The sequence below is a fragment of the Psammomys obesus genome, unplaced genomic scaffold (assembly GCF_907164565.1).
Source record: "Psammomys obesus unplaced genomic scaffold, mPsaObe1.curated_primary_1811, whole genome shotgun sequence".
Classification (NCBI taxonomy): domain Eukaryota; kingdom Metazoa; phylum Chordata; class Mammalia; order Rodentia; family Muridae; genus Psammomys; species Psammomys obesus.
The window spans coordinates 12,583,193-12,599,301 of record NW_026588752.1 but is presented as its reverse complement, the minus strand read 5'-3'; the positions used below and the strand labels follow the sequence as shown (position 1 = coordinate 12,599,301).

General features: G+C 46.4%; 1 protein-coding gene across 1 annotated transcript in view; it reads right to left on the bottom strand.

The window, feature by feature from the left end:
• The window catches only part of Slit3 (slit guidance ligand 3), a 591,521-nt gene that overhangs the window by 126,683 nt on the left and 448,729 nt on the right, over nucleotides 1-16,109 (bottom strand). Inside the window, exons 8-9 of the mRNA XM_055604618.1 lie at nucleotides 11,141-11,304; nucleotides 2,015-2,156 (exon numbers count right to left, since the gene is read on the bottom strand). Of these exons, the coding sequence (XP_055460593.1) occupies nucleotides 2,015-2,156; nucleotides 11,141-11,304 (306 nt within the window). The remainder of the gene's footprint in view (nucleotides 1-2,014; nucleotides 2,157-11,140; nucleotides 11,305-16,109) is intronic.

Sequence of the window (16,109 nt, the reverse complement as noted above, 5' to 3'; positions counted from 1 at the left end):
ACATTTCCCTTGAGAGGGGCCAAAGTTCCACCCTGACATGGGCAGATACCCCTGACAGAGAGGAGTACAGGGTCAACAAAGCAAGGAAAGACAGGGCAGTGGGAGAGAAGTGGAAAGATCATAAAGGCTAGGGAGGAGAGGGAGATGAACCAGGAAAGGAGCCAATGATGAAGGAGAACTAGCACAGGAAAAGAAAAGCAGGAACATGGGGGTGGACAAGAGGAAGAAGCCAGAAGGGGAGAGGTGGGTCTGACTCTCCAGGAGACGGCACTCTCTGGGTCCAGTGGACAGCTACAGCGTGACCAACCCAACTGCTGGTGCTGTGAAGGGAAGGCTGTGGAAGCAACTGTGCGATGGCCTCACAGGGCGTGGCTGGCAGAAAGCCCTCCCTACCCACTAGCCCCCTTCCTGCAGTGAGTGGTGCAGACATGCCTGTGCCCTGTGGGCCTGGGGCAGAGAATCAGACAAGAGCTGGCGAAGCTGATGAAGGAACAAACTAGAATGCCACTTTGGTGGACCATGTGTGTCATCTTCCCTTCTGAAGCAGGGTGCAAGCAAAGTCCTTAAACTGCCCCACGATGGGGTTCCCATTTCCCCTCTGACCTTAGCTCCTAATACCTCCCCCTTGTTTCCTCTACTCCAGTCACAAAGGCCTCCTGGTATACCAGACACACTCATACCTCAGGGCCTCTGCACATGCCACTCCCTCCCCCTCTAACAATCTCACTGATGGCCACTTTTTCTTTTTTACCCCATCACTTGCTTCAACTCCTTTCCTTGCTTCTTTTTTATCCCCATACCAGTTACCTTTAAATATATCACTCGAATTACTTTATTATTTGTTCTCTATAGAATACATGGGCCACAAGAGCAGACATTTTGTCTACACTGTTTGTTTCTATCTCTTCAAGCACAGACAAACTGCTGCACAAACACACAAATGAATGAAGTGGCTAATGGACCAAGTATTGGAATGAAATGAGAGCAGAAGCATATTTCCAGGGGACATGGAGGCAGAGACAGAACAGCAGGAGGAGATGATCTGGCTGCGAGGCAAGGGAATCTATGACTTTTGTTTTGAGGAATTTCATCCCATATATAGGTTCCAGTCGAAGCCTCCATCAAGTGCTAACCGTAAAGATAGGAAACGAATGCAGCTGTGAGCCTTTAAGAGCTGGCTTGAGGTCAATGCTGGCTGGTACTCTATTTGTCCTAGCGTGAGACACTGGTCATTTTCTAATTCATGAGGCTGAGCCATGTGGACACATCTTACTGCAAAGTCTCACATTTGCACACACACACACATACACACTCTTGTCCCTTTACCTAAAGATCTAAAGGACAAAAATCTCATATGATATGACAAAGAGCTATGAGGCCAGTTCAGCTTTTCCTTCCTCTGCTACCGCCACCATTGTCAAGTCCCTAGCCCCTGTATTGACACCTTCGTTAAGTGCCTCACGCACAGTATTTCATTTGGTTTTCACTAAGACCCACTGAAATGTAACATGGTAACTATCAGGTATTGGTGAGAAAACCAAAGACAATAAGGAGAATGAGTTTACCAAATGCCAAACAGATCAGGAGATCCAGGGTAAGGACATGGTCTGACCCCTGGTCAGGGATTGGCAGCTTTCTGAGAAGAACCAGGCAGAATACATTTTCGGCTGTGTGTGCCATGCAGTCCTTGGTTATAACTACTCTATACTGCCCTGAGGGACCAGCCAAGACAGCATAAACAGACAGAGATGCATGTGTCCCAATAAAACTTTATTTGTAATATAGATGGTAGGTGTATTCCTATAGGCTGCAGCTTGCTGACTCTATTCTTGAGTCCATGCTCTTGACCACTACACTAATGAAAACCTAGAAGTCTAGAGAAGAGAGGTTCCTGGGTGTTTTTAATGGCAATGGCCACACTTAACAGCCCAACATATTGATAGTCTACTGAGAGACTGCCTGAATCAGAGAGATTAGCTAACTAGGGATTGAGGAAAGGCAAACAGACACTTACATTTCCACGATGCCCTCTGGCAGGTTGGCAGGGATCTCCGTCAATCCCTTCCCTCGGCAGTCTACGATGTTATTACTGCATGTGCAAGCAGAAGGGCAGGAGAGGGAGTTGGCATTACAGGCCGGAGCCTCTGAGTGGGGACCTGTGGAGCCAGAACATAATGATCAACTCATGCCACTATTAGGAGATTCCCAGTGTTGAGCCTCCTGCTCGGATTCCCAGGCATGCAGCTTTAGTGCTGAGCAAGCTGGTGAATCACCAACAACTAGTATCTCCCTCCTCAGGGAGACATGAAAGAGGTTCTGCCCTTGACCCCACTGTTTGTGGGTCATCTCAGCTGCTTCATTATCCCATCATGCTGCTTCCCAGCACACACCACACACACAATGGAACTATGCCATCAGATTCCAAAGGACACACACAAGGACCACTCTCTCTTTGTGCCTAGCATCTGAATGATACCTTGGAATTTTTGTTTACATCAGGTGATGGGATGTAGATAGTAGATATGACTTCTACTCTAGGGCTGAAAGTCGCTGGGTGTAGGAGGCTAAAAGTGGCAGAACTTGCCCAGTTGCAGGAGGCATCTTGTCAAAGTATCAGTACATTGACCAGAAGTGATACCAAGGCCATATCCAACCATCTTTTGTGTCCAGGGAAGAGTCAAATTAAACTTACTAGATAAGCGGCTTTTAAAATGAGCATTTTGTTCCATTTGAGCTGGGAATCAGTGCTCATTTAAATGTGATTAAAAGCCAAAGCAGATGGTATCTCAGGAGTTTATTTTGAAGACCAAACATACATAGATTTCACTACTAACTCAATGCAGGATTCAAAGAGTCCTCAAGAACCCCCTCCCCCGACGACTCCCTTTGGTGTCCACATCAAACCATAAATGCAAGAAATACATTGAAATGTTTTAAAGACACTGGCAACACTTCTCTGCTTTGATTGCTACCTCCAAGCGAGGAAAGAATCTCAAACATGGGTTTGTTTTTCACACGTGGACCCAGCCCAGAGGCATTCGGGTCCTCAGCCTGTGGTCTTTGGGTGCAGCCAGCAACTGTCATCTCATTGTCTTTCCAGATCTTTCTCTGAGCTAAGGACTGTGAGCGAAATCAGATGAACTCTACAGATTCCCTTACTGCTCAAAGATGGAACATCCGGCTCCGCACTTTTGAATACAGGTAAAATGGGTAAGATGGAAAAAAATCTGCAAGAGGAAATGACTTTTGGTTTGGAGAAAGTGAATCCTGACAGATTCTTGTTACAGAGCTTGAATGAGGAAACCAGCTAGCCTGAGGCAAGTCCACATCTGGACACCAAAGTTCTAAGTGGAGAATTCCACACCTCATATCTAGGAGAGCCCACAGCCCCAAGAGGATCTTTCTGTGAAGCTCAGATTGTGCCTAAAGCTCAATCTAGAGTGTTGTTCTTCCCAGACAGTGCCAATTCACTGACCAAAGATTCTTACTGCCCTGTGAATCATACAAACACACAAAACAAAACAAAACAAAACAAAACAAAACTTAAAGACAGCATCTTAACTAAGATGTTTGACAAAGTGTGTAGACACAAGGACTTTGGAGACACCAGTGACACACTAGAGGACCCAAAAAGGTCCCACGGAACAGTTCAGACATGTGAGCCCAAACTCAAACACACTCTTAAGAGAGAAGGGAATCCGGCTTTACTGCAAGGTCAGAGAAGGCCTTTCTATTTCTGAGAAAGTGGCAAAGCAGAAAGCCAGGATCAGAGTCAGCAGGGGCGTCACTGTCACTGGCAGCTTATGGCACACCACAGCCTCAGTTTTGGATCTTAGTCCTCTTCATTTACATTTCTCTGTGCCTCAATTTTCCTCACCTGTAAAGTGTTGGTGTGTGTGTGTGTGTGGGGGGGTGTCACTGTACCTAACCTATAGCATGTTTTTTGTCATGAAGCAGGGGCAGTGGGTGGATAAATACCATTTATCTTGCCTGACAGGGCAAGAGCTTCCTAGAGTCAGGGTTATTGTCGCTGGGCCTTTTCCTGCCTCCAACTGTCTGAGAGAAAGACAGAGAGAGAGAGAGAGAGAGAGAGAGAGAGAGAGGGAGAGAGAGAGAGAGGGAGAGAGAGAGGGAGAGAGAGAGAGAGTTCTTGGGTAAGCAGCAGCACTGATATTTTCTGATCCCACCTCCGCAGCAAGGCATGAATTCTGAGGTCCTCATTGGGGCTGACCTCCAGAAGAATGGATGCTGTAGGCATGGGGCACCTAGAGATGTGTTTTAGTCTCCCTCCTGGAAGGCACACAGAGGACCCAGCATGGAGGGAGCCCATCCCATCACCCTCATCAACAGGAGGAAGCCTGGGAACAGCTGGCCTCGGATGCCAGGGCTTTTGAAGTGTAGATGACTTTCCCCAAGGAAAACTGCCAGACCAGGCCTTCTACATCAAGGGGTAAAATGCACACGACTGAGCCAGGGGAACTGTCATGCCCTGGACAGCTTCCTGTAGTAGGAAGTGCTGGTCTGAGCCTGGCAAGTCCACCCATTAGGACAGAAAGATCTAAAGATGGTCCCTCTCTTGGGAAGGCAAAATACTACTTGCACGGTATGCTTCAGAAGAGCTGGGGAGGGGGCAAGCACCAAATTAAAGGGCTCCTTTGGCAACAGGAGCTTGTGACGTGGAGTGTTTCAAAGGCGCCCCTCTCAATTCTAGGTTGAAATGGATTAATTCTACACCAGACTTGGGAGTCCCTGGGAACTGCCTGGGTCTTCCCTATGTGTTTCTGAGTCAAAAAAAAAAAAAAAAAAAAAAAAAAAAAAAAGGTATATGCTACATTTGAAGGCACTTAAAAAAAAAAAAAGACTGTGAAAAACACTCCTTAACCAGGCCACTAACAACACCTTTAATTACACAGAGAAAACAACGGTAATTATAGCTTCTGTCAGCACCCTGGGCTGGCAGCTCCCCAGGCAGCCATTCACCACCTTACTGTGGTGAGGCCATTACCTCCTTGTTTAAACACTCCAGGTTTCAATGTGATTGAAAGACAGATCCCCTCCCTCTGCAAGCACTTCCCTCTGAGGAATGATTGAAGAACCAGGTTCAGTCCCCTAAAGGCTCTGGGTGTCTGTAAGTGATGGCGGAAGTCCCACCCCTTTGCTGTCTCTGGGCAGACTGAGAATATAAATTCTATATGGCAATGACCTTTTTTTTTTTTTTTTTAATAGTCTCACTGCTGAGTTCTCACTGCCTAAAACAGGCCTCAAGAGAGAATGAACTTAATTCAACACACCCTGGATGATAAGGAAGGGCACACGAATGAATTGGCTTAGGAGCCTGGGAGAGGTGTGGGGGTCTCCCCCCCCCCCCCAGCTAGGTGGGAGTTACTGCTGGGTGACCCTGAGGGAAGGCTCCCTTTCTGAGTGCTGAGTGTTCTGGCTGTGGTAAGTGGGATCAGGTGTTGAGTAGGAGATGGAATGACCTTGGACGATGGCGTCTATCATTGAAGTTCATTTTTCTCCTGCAGTTCAGCGCTTGCAAAACCTACAACCCAGTGCTGTGGCCTGGCCACAGCAGTGTGTGGGACGCTGGAAGCACTAGCTCTTCCCTGCATGACACAAACATCCGGGTTTCTCAGACCAGGGAGCACATGGAGGGGATGGGGCAGGAACGGTCCCCAGCTAAGCCGCTCCTCAGGAAGGTTTCTGTGGCTGTGGCCACAGGTACAGTAGTGCATTAGTGATCCCTCCTGGGAGGACCATACAGGTCCTCTCCTAGTGCCAGAGAGAAGAAAGTGGGACCTCTGATGAGAAGCTGGCCCCTGCTTAGGTGTCACTCCATCTTTGTTCTTCTCCTATCTGGCAAAACAGGGTGGTCTATAATCACAATGCCCAGGTTTGTCTGCCTAGATGATGGACAGAGATCACTGACTTTGGCCTCAGATGGGGCCATGGAAATGTAAAGAGTGGACACCTTTCTGATAACAGCAGCCAGCACCCAAGAAATGAGAACTATGCTGCATTCAGTGCCCTGAATATGTGATAACTCTTGATCCTCACTGAGTTCAGCCTGTGGTTCAGGCTCTGTTTCTTTATTTCCCACTACACTGATGAAGAAGCTGAAGAGTTGATGGTTAAGGAGGATGCTTAAATCTCATTTAGAATGGCAAACAGGATAGACACCAGAAGCAGTGGAAGAGAGGAAACAGGATGGGAGCCTACTATAGAGGGTCCTCTGAAATGATCCACCCAGCAGGGCATTGAAGCAGATGCTGAGACTCAAGGTCAAACTTTGGGTGGAGATAGACGGGCATGGAGGGGACAGGAGCTCCCAAGGAGACCAACAAAGCTAACGGATCTGAGCCCAGGGGTCCTGCAGAGATTGATGCACCAACGGAGGACCATGCGTAGAGAGGACCTAGACCCCCTGCTCAGATGTGGCCGATTGGCAGCTCAGTCTCCAAGTGGATCTCCAAGTGAGGGGAGCAGAGGCTGCCTCTATCATGAACTTGGGTGACTGCTCTTTCATCATTGGTGTCAGGTGATGCAGCCTTGCCTGGCCATGGAGGAAAAGGATCCAGGCAGTCCTGATGAGGCTTAACAAGCTATGGGCAGATAGCAATGGTGGAGAACTCCCCCTTTCCATGGACAATGGAAAGGGGATAGGGGAAAAAAGGGAGAGAGGGTCAGACTGGGAGGAGCTGAGGGAGGGGGCTTCAATGGGGACATATAATGAATAAATTGTGAAGAAAAAAATTAAAATTAAAATTAAAAAAATTACATAAGACCACAGGGCTATGGAACAATATCTGGCTGAATGCTTTTCTGTCTCTTCTGGGGGTAAAAAAAACAACCCCACCTTCAATGATGCTCTTTATTGCTATAGAATTAAAAATCCTGGAACCTGAGAACCTCAGGAGGTAAGAGGAGTGGCCAAGACATGGACTGCGTAAGCTACACTAGCAAGGGGAGAACACTCTTGTGTTTCTTTTTTTCTGATTTAAAAAAAAAAAAAAAAGCACTCGGCAGAGTGCAGAGGAAAAATATCCAATGGCCTTGTGAGTATGTTGAAATAAATTAATTCCAGTATTCAAATTAAGCTTCCCAACTGGCCTCTGGCCTTTCAAAAGCCAACAACAGACTGTGGTGACAATGGAACTCCAGCAATTACGATGAGAATATAAATGAACATGATTTAAATACCAGAGGCATGATAATTTTGGAAATGGCTAAATAAACCTAATAATCTCATTCCTGCAATGTTCAATTATGGTATTTTAATTAAAACCTCCTAAGGAGAAGGGTGGCTAGACACAGCCTACCTTAATTATCTTTATACTTAGTAACTAGTCTCAAATAGAAAGAAAGAAAAAGAGAATGAAAGAAAGTTTCTGTTTCCAGGGAGATAAGTATGTTTATTTTTGAATAGTAAAAGAAAAAAAAATTATAGAGAGGCTGTTGGATCCAGCATTGTTATGGGGCATCTGAAAACAAATGAGATTTGTCCTCTACTGCTGTAAGATAAGATTGATATCTTTATGAAGAGATATTTCATATTCAAGGCCACAGGTCTGAAGTAGATAGACAAATCAATGGGCTCAAAGACATTCAAAGGAAAGAGATAATTGATTCAGGAGGTCAAATAGTTAACAAATAGCCATAAATTATGAATAATGACAGGTAGGAGCTCTCTGAGATTAAGATATCAGGAAAGAAACACATGAAAAATAAATGTTACAATATGAACTCCCAAATAAGCCCTTTAGATGAAGATGAAAAGAGAAAAACTCACAAATCATGTGACATGAACTTTTTCGCTAATGCATTGTACACTTTGATAAAATTCTGATATGTTCCAAGGGACAAGCAGATGAAACATGGCCTGTGGGTCCTTATAGCCCTCAGGCTCTAGAAACAACAGAGAAATCCTTCAGTAGTCACTGAAGGAAGCCCTGTAGGCAGGCTGTACCACATAGAAGAGACTCTGATAAAAGATGAAATAGAGATGCATGAATGACCTCCCCCTCCCCAGCTAAAAAAAAAAAATTCTCAATTGCTTCCCCAAAGGGAGGAAATAAACGTCTTAGACTGGAAGGGTACAACTGACAGGAGATGCATTTTGCTAAGTGCGTTGCTGGCAGAGCTCTGCTTAGCTAAAGAGATAATGTGCCCATCTCCATGGCTTCTTGGGGGTGATGGGAGGCCTGGCTCAGGAAGGCTGGATTTAATTCAAGGGCGCTGTCAGGGACTTGGGTAGGCAGGGCCTCCCATTTGAGTTAAGATAAGGTCTTTGTTATCTCTGGAGCTGCGTTTGGGGAGCTCCAAACTCCAAACTGAAGAGTCAGGGAGTTTTTTTCTCTTGCAGCTTTGACAGGGACCTCTGGGGATGGCAGGGGAAACTTGACTGGTGCTCCATGCACGCACCTGTTGTTTCTCAGTGATGATCCGCCTCTTTCGGAAGTTCTGGTCCCTCAGTGAGGTCCCTTCTCACTTAGGTTTGTGTTTGGGCAGCTTTAGACAATCCCAGCCAGGTCTGCATCAGACAACCTCACTCAGACGCCTTGCTAGGCTCTGGCCTGAGGTGGGTGGGCCTGCACAAGTGTGCAGGAAGGCAGGAAGGACCTAGGACAGCTCTTCTCTATGCCCTTCTTCTCAGGGCCTCCCAGACCGGTCACTGCTGTCTTAATTGCCTGGTCCTACACTGTTTACTCTAGCATCCCTCCTCGTCGTCTCATAAACCGCTTATATCACAGAGGAGGCGACACGTAGGGTTTGCAGCTCTCATATCTCAACTCCATTTCTCACAGGGGCTCACCAGATCTCCAAACACTGCAATTAAATTTAACTTTTCTGAAGTACCCTGCAGAACAGTCTACACTTTAACCCTTCCTTGGGTGTCTGACAAATCACTGAAAGAAGCCTTTGCACAAAAAGGGAGTCCCTCTATATTACTGCCCTAAGTTGGTACTACCAGTGAGAGGGTGAGATTCATAGCATATTGATGTCTAGAGTTTGGGCGGGGGGTAAGATTCTCATGTCCTCGAAAGACATCCGGCTCCGCATCAGAAATGAGGACCACCGAGAGCAATGGGCTGGGCTGCTTCAAGCAGGGCGGGGAATGAAGATGTTCTATCCCAGTGGTTAGCTAACGAGATTGTTGCTAGATAGGCTTTTCAAAGGGCTAGGGCTCAGGCACCAGCATTTCTAGGACTGGGGTTGGGCGGCCTTATTCTCATGGGGCTTGGATTCTGATTGCTGTTGGCTAAGCACTGTCTGGCCAGTGTGCTGACAGGAGGCAGTTTTCACGTCAGAGGAGCATTCGAAGTCACATGCCACTTTCCTCTCAGCACCCACCTGTCATGTAGTGTTTTTACATCCTCTCTAATTAGTTTTCCTCAGTAGCTCCTCGATGGCTCCTGCACTCTGTAATTATTTCTTTCACTGGCACTTATGCCGATATTGCACCCTTTGCCTGATAATTACTGTAATTATAGCCACTATATTTGAATTTGGTGCCTGTGTGATAAACGGTTTTATTATATGTGTTTGATGGGAAGTGATTTCTAAGTGGGTGACTATAGGAAGTTATTGAGGTGCTACTCTAGATGTGTTAAAAATGTTTTTGGAGAAAAAAAACAATGCGATGGAAGTAATAATGTGATGAGGAGGGGGCAGAGAAGAGAGGGGAGGGGCACGTTGAATTCAAGAACTGAATGAATCACACTCCCAGTCTATACTCTTGGCCATTTTGGGGCCTGGCAACACAAATTGAATTTGTTCAGTCCTCAGTGCCATGCTGGTTGCTGTTGTTTGTTTGTTTTGTCAACTTGAAGAGGGATCCTTAATTGAGAAATTGCCTTCGTCGGATTGGCCTATAAGAAAGTCCATAGGACATTTTCTTGATTAATGGTTGATAGGCAGGTGGTCCTTGGTTGTACAAGGAAACAGACTGAGCAAGCAAGGGGGAGTAAGCCAGTAAGCAGCATTCCTTGAGGGCCTCTGCTTCAGTTCCTGCCTTGGGTTCCTGTCCTGACTTCCCTCAGTGATGGACTGTAAGCTGTGAAATAAACCCCTTTTCTCCGAGTTCCTTCTGCTTGATGCTTTAGCAGAGCAGAAGAAAGTAAACCAGAACAGAAGTGAAAGTGGGTAGACAGCTAAGACAGAGAAAAACGCAATCTGGGCTCCTTGTATACACCTGCTACTCAGGCTCAGCATTTCAGAGGTCACTGGACCAGTCCAGGACCGGTTCTTGGAAACCTATGTGACTCTTACAGAAACTCTGTGTATGCTTTCCTCTCCTTCCCCCCAAATCCCAGGACTTATCTCTACCTCTTTGCCATAAAAAGAGTTGGTAGAGATGAATTGAAACAAATAAAATTTAGCATCTGGTTTAGAAGCTATGCCCTCTGGGAAGATCCTGGGTTACTCAGTCACCTTCTATTCCTGTAGATTTGAGTTGCCTTGTTACGTGTCTGTGTGGTTCAGTTCCAAGCGCTATGTTTGCAATCTGGGCCCCTATCACACTTCAGTCACCCACAGCTCAAACCCGTATGTTTGCTCAGCACAATCTGTGGGCCCACTAAGCTGTAATAATCAAACTTCACAGATCTCACTTTTACCAAGTATTATGCGAAGTGCTCTATAGTCATTATTTTACCTAATCTTCCCACTCATTCTCTGAGCTGTATTTCTAGCATTTCAGGTAAATGGCCACTTGCCAAAGTCACACACCAGTAGGGCGAGCGCTAGGACTTCTAGCTACGTGGGCTTAGCCGGCAATCTGCATCATCCTGTCTCCCCATTTCTGCAAGCATTTGGCGGGGGGCAGAAGCTGTGTTTTGGGGGATCACTGTTAAAACACCTCCATTACACCTGTGTTCTGATGACATGCTGCTCCTCAAATGCGAGGTTTCCTCGCATCAGGGGCCTACGGGGCTCTACAGAGAGTGATCTGTGAGGTCTTTTAACATCTTCTGTTCCAGATGTCAACAACTTTTTTCTCTGAACTTCCTGCAGAATGCAAGCTCTCTAACTCCTTACTGCATACCTTAGCCGACTATGGGATTCCTTCTCAGAAGGTCTGAGCTGGGTATGATCAGGATCCTGGTCGACAGGGCTGATGGGCAGTGGATTGCTGGCTTACCTGGACACACATACTCCTTCTTCTGTACATCTGCCACGTTGAAGCCCCTCAAGTGCACGGGAGCCATGCAGAGGGTGAACTGGCCAATCGTCCGCCGCTGTCGCAGCCAATCCGAGAGCCAGGCCAAATGACAATCACAGTACAGGTGGTTGGAGTGGAGACGCCTTGGAGAAGGAGAGAGAAAGAGAGAGAGATGCCATTACACAGAGAATAGAATGGGCCAGAACTCTGCTGTCCTTGTCCCCAGCACGGTAATTTTTGTGAGCCTAAGGCATCATTCCTGACCCCTATGCAAAACAACAACAACAAACAAAACAAAACAAAAAACCCAACCAACCAACCAGCCAACCAACAAAACAAACAAAAACAAACCAGCCTTGACCTTTTATTATCATGCCACTAATACCTTCATGTATGGGCCACAGTCAACGGGTATCCTGGAGGTTCTGAGCAATTTCCGAGTCTTAATAGTATTCTACTCTTTTCCTTTCTATGCAGGCAAGTATCAAGAGAGAGGAAAGGGATAATGACATCACCGCAGTGTGATGACAGAGGATTACATCACACATCCTAGGATGAGTCAGAGATCCAACAGGGTGACTTTGAGACACTGCACTGGAGGACTTAGAGCTGGCAGGGATGGAGCTCTGTTTCTCCTGTCTGTGGCGCTGTGTGACTGAGATCTGCTACAGCCTCCACTGCCTCTCCTTCATCGCCCCTTGAGTGTTCTTTCTGACCACACAGCATGACATGTGGGGAACTCTAAGCCAGTGCCAACTGTGAACATGAGGCAGGGTGAGGAGGCAGAGAGAGAAGTGCTTTCTGGAGGACGGACCCTCTCTCAACTCTCCTGTTAAATACGGTGTTGTTCTGAGCGAGCTCCTGCAACTCTTTACACTCTCTCCATAATGCCTGTCTTCTCTTTGTCAAGTTCTATTTTACCTGATGGTTGCCTACTCTGACTGATCTTGATGCCTCCAAAAGATTTCCTAACCACTTCTAGACTACAGTTCTTTAGTGGGAGCCATGATTACTGATTCGTTTCTTGCTCGAGTGAGTAAGAGTCCCTAGACAGACCAGCCTGTTTTTCATTTCTGAGGGGAATCCTGTTTGGTTTAAGTGATTTGAGTTTCTCCTATGAGTGGAGAGGCAGGCAAACTCAGGAGCTTCTAGGGAGTCCTCCTTAAAGACTTTTTTTTTTTTTGCCAGCTTTTCTAACTTCCATATTCCCTACAGTTGTTAGAATTGGTGGTGTGTGAGCCTTAGTAGCTCGAAACTCTGGTTTCACTGTAAATTTCAAACGGGTGATCCTGGAAACGCTAATCAGCCAGCTGTTATCTTGGGACTGTCGAGAGCAGTCTAGAGGAGTGGCTTGGATTCTGTCTGCACTATAATGAGAGAACTGAAGGGCCCTTGACCACATCCTGCTTAGCGCAAGGTCAACACTGGCAAACACTAGCCAACTGCAGCTAACTCAGGCTGTGTGCTGGCTGGGCCGTCTGTCACCAATGGGCACAGAACTCCAGCAGGCCAAGTCCACTGGGGCTTCAGATCTCATCATTTCAAGTGGATTAAGCGAACCCCAAACCTCATAAAATGTAAAACTTTTTTTTTTTTTTGCTAAAAATGTCTGTAGATATTAAGTACTTCTTGTATTTCAGAGTAAGTCAGACACACCTTCAGAAGCTCTGAAGCCCTAGACACATAGGAGCTGTAAGGTCCTAACCCATTTCCCTTTCCAAGTCTATAGCTTCTGAGCTAATGCAAGCATGGCCTCCTCTTAGCCTGGATTCTGAGTACCATAGAACAGTTGGGAAGGGCACTGTGGTCAAGTGCGAAAGACCTCAATTGGAAGAGGGTAGACAAGGCCTCTGCTTGCTAATGAGCATGGCTATTTTGTGCCCAGAGCAAAAGGGAAGACCGCTTATCATTTCCTAAACAGCAGGGAGAGGATGAAGGAATTCTCTATCAGTCCCTATCAGATAAAAAAAAGTGCCTGGGCAAATATCATAGTGATTCTGTGAGGGACAGGAGAAGCCCAGGGCAGGTTGCGGTGTATGGTAGGCTGAGGGGGTGGGATTCTCTTTTGTGCCAGGAGACTTAGCCAGTTAATCAGCTTGCCTTTTGTGTGCCCTGATTGGTAATTATGTAATGATGTTATAACAACAGGGATGACTTTGACTGTGGGTCCCGTAGCTGGCTAAATCAGAACACACTCCCATCTGATCCAATTGAGGGTGAGTTTAACAGGACAAGAATGAGGCATAGGGCAAGAAAGGGCCCTAGTAAGATGCTTCTTTTCTGGGTTAACCAAAAAGTTGGAGGCTTCCCTCTGGAAAATGGTGTTAGGTGAGTTCTTTCTCAGCTCTAGCTGGCCAGTCCCAAATTGTCACTCTTAGTCTTGTTATAGATGTTTCTATCCCTCTGATCATCTCTTCCAAGGCGGGGTCATAGAAAAGTAGTGACCTCAACTGATACAGAAGCCACATGGAACCTCAATCAGAAAGCCCGGGGCAAGGGACAGGCTCAGCATCCTCTGCTAGGAATATTATCGCTCAGAAATGATGGCAGGGTCAAGCTAGACAAAGTCTTTAAAGCCACCTTTTCTCACCATGCTTGGAAGATAAAATGGAGCAACCGTGGTCCAGATGCTAAGTACATTTTTTGCTTCTACATGCAACTGCTTGTGCGATGCACGAATGTACAGTATGGTGTGCTTGTATGTGAGTGTGTGAATATGGGCATGTGCATATGCCACTGAACACACTCGGAGGCCAGAGGACAACCTGAGGTGTCAGTCCTTGCCTTCCATCGTGTCTGTGACAGAGTTCTCTTTATTGCCTGCCACTGTGTATGCCAGGATAGCTGGCTCTTGCTGCTAGGGGTTCTCCTATCTCTGCCTGCCATCTTGCCCCAGGAGCACCAGAATTGCCAAGCAGATGTGTACCCTCACATTGGCTTACCAAGTACAGTTTTTAAAAATAATCATGAGCAGTGTGAAATTTGGCATGGAAATTGCTAAGACTCGTTAAAATCCTCTGAGTGAGAAGAGGAATTATTCAACTGCATCCCACAATTTTAAGTTGGGATCGTGATGACGTTAGGGTTTCTGAACCACGTGGAAGCTCTGGTCTCCCCTTGCCCTGTTTGCCTAGCCCTATGTTCTTCTGTTTTTCATCCATCTAGGTGGTGTGAACTCTCACACTGATGTCAAATTACATAATGCTGACATTGGTTCTTGCTTTCTGACTTTGGTTTCAGGGCAGTGATTTCATTCCAGGCCTCAGTGCTACCAGCTGTAAAATGGGAAGGGCTGTTCTGTGGGTTGAAGGAACTCACACAAGGCCTGGCACATGCTAGGGCTCTGGAAGAAACATGTGCTGTTATCCTGAGTCTGAGAAAAGTGTGGGCTTCAGTATCTTTCCAAACTGTGGCCCTGCCCGTATGCAGCTGTAAAAGAAGCCAGGTGGCTGGGGGTCCCTGCATGCTGTACTGTGATCTTTTGAGAACATATTCCATGCGGATGAGACCACCTCTGTGGAGCAGAAGGCGAAGGAATACAAATGCCAATTTACAAAAGGTGCCTTTTAGACACAGATGCCAAATTAAATTTCCAGCAAATCCTTTTAGAGAGGGTCAGTGCTCGTTTTCCATAAAAATGTGGCTTTCTAAATTCCACTGAAAAGCTTTCCTTTGGAAATCCCATTTACGACTTCCTTCCTCTCTCCTCCTCCCTCCTTCTCCAACACCAGTCACCCACCCCCAATGCTTTAATTACAGTGAAGGGGGATTAGTCAGTTCGTCCCCAGGGAGTTCTGTACAGAGCCATCTCTGAATTAAACTAAAGAGAAAATGGCAGCAGGCGGAGAGCAAAGAGAACAGAAGAGATTGATTGATTGATCTGAACTCATCAGATGGATATTTGGGACCATAGAGAAAAAAAAATCACAACAGAAATGAGATAAAACCCCTTATTCGCTCCCCCTCCTCAACACACCTCAGCAGGCACCCAGGAGCTCAGTCTAGCCACCTTCCCCAGCTCCTGTGGACCTACCCTTGCTCTGCCACTGTTGTTTTTAGACTGAAAAAGACACAGAGGGAAGCCTGTCACAGAGGAAGTGTCACCTGCAAGGCTGTGTTCTACAGTGAGAACTTCTGGATACCCACTCCTTTGGGAGAGCAGACCCAGCATCCCGAGGCCCATTTCCTGTTTTGGAACCTGGGTTTCATGCTTCCTCAGCTTGACTGTAGTTTGCTGGGTGCTCAGACGACCAAATGGCCCATCCTTAAAATTCTACTATTTCCAGAGAGAGAGAAAAATGATGTATTTTCCCCATGTGGGTTGCCATCTGAGGGTACCCGACAAGAATCTGGGCAGCAGATATGGAGACTGGGGTCTGGGCTGGTCATTATTGATAATAACCAATGCTACTGTGTGCACACTGCAATGAGCATTTTGCACATCACGTCACAGTGCCTCCAGCCTAAACATGTATTATTAAATCCCTGACCCACAGAAAGATGAAGATGAAGATATGTCCTTAACGGTGAAACCTGTATGTAAACCCAGGTCAGTCCGCTCTAAACTGCTGTGCTTTCTTCCTCTTATTGTTACTATCTTATTATTTCTTCTTACTGGATTATTATCGTATTGTTTCCTTGTAATCTCATCCTTGGCTTTTGTTTTACTCTCACCTGGAGGTAAGCTCATTCTCTCAGGAATGCAGTGCCTTTCAAACAATAAGGGCATGAAGGCTCATTGCCAACAGATTTGTGGGCAAGACCCCAAAAGAGCTCCACCCCATAGACCTGAGAGGGGGCCTGAGAGTTAGTCTTTGGAAAAGATCCAGATGGTTCTGAACTGCTGGTCTGAGAAGTACTGCTTAAAGGATTTTCCGTTCTCTTGGATTTCATGTTGCCTAAGGAGCATAGATGTGCTTGCAATGGCCAGTCCAGACTTCTAGATAAT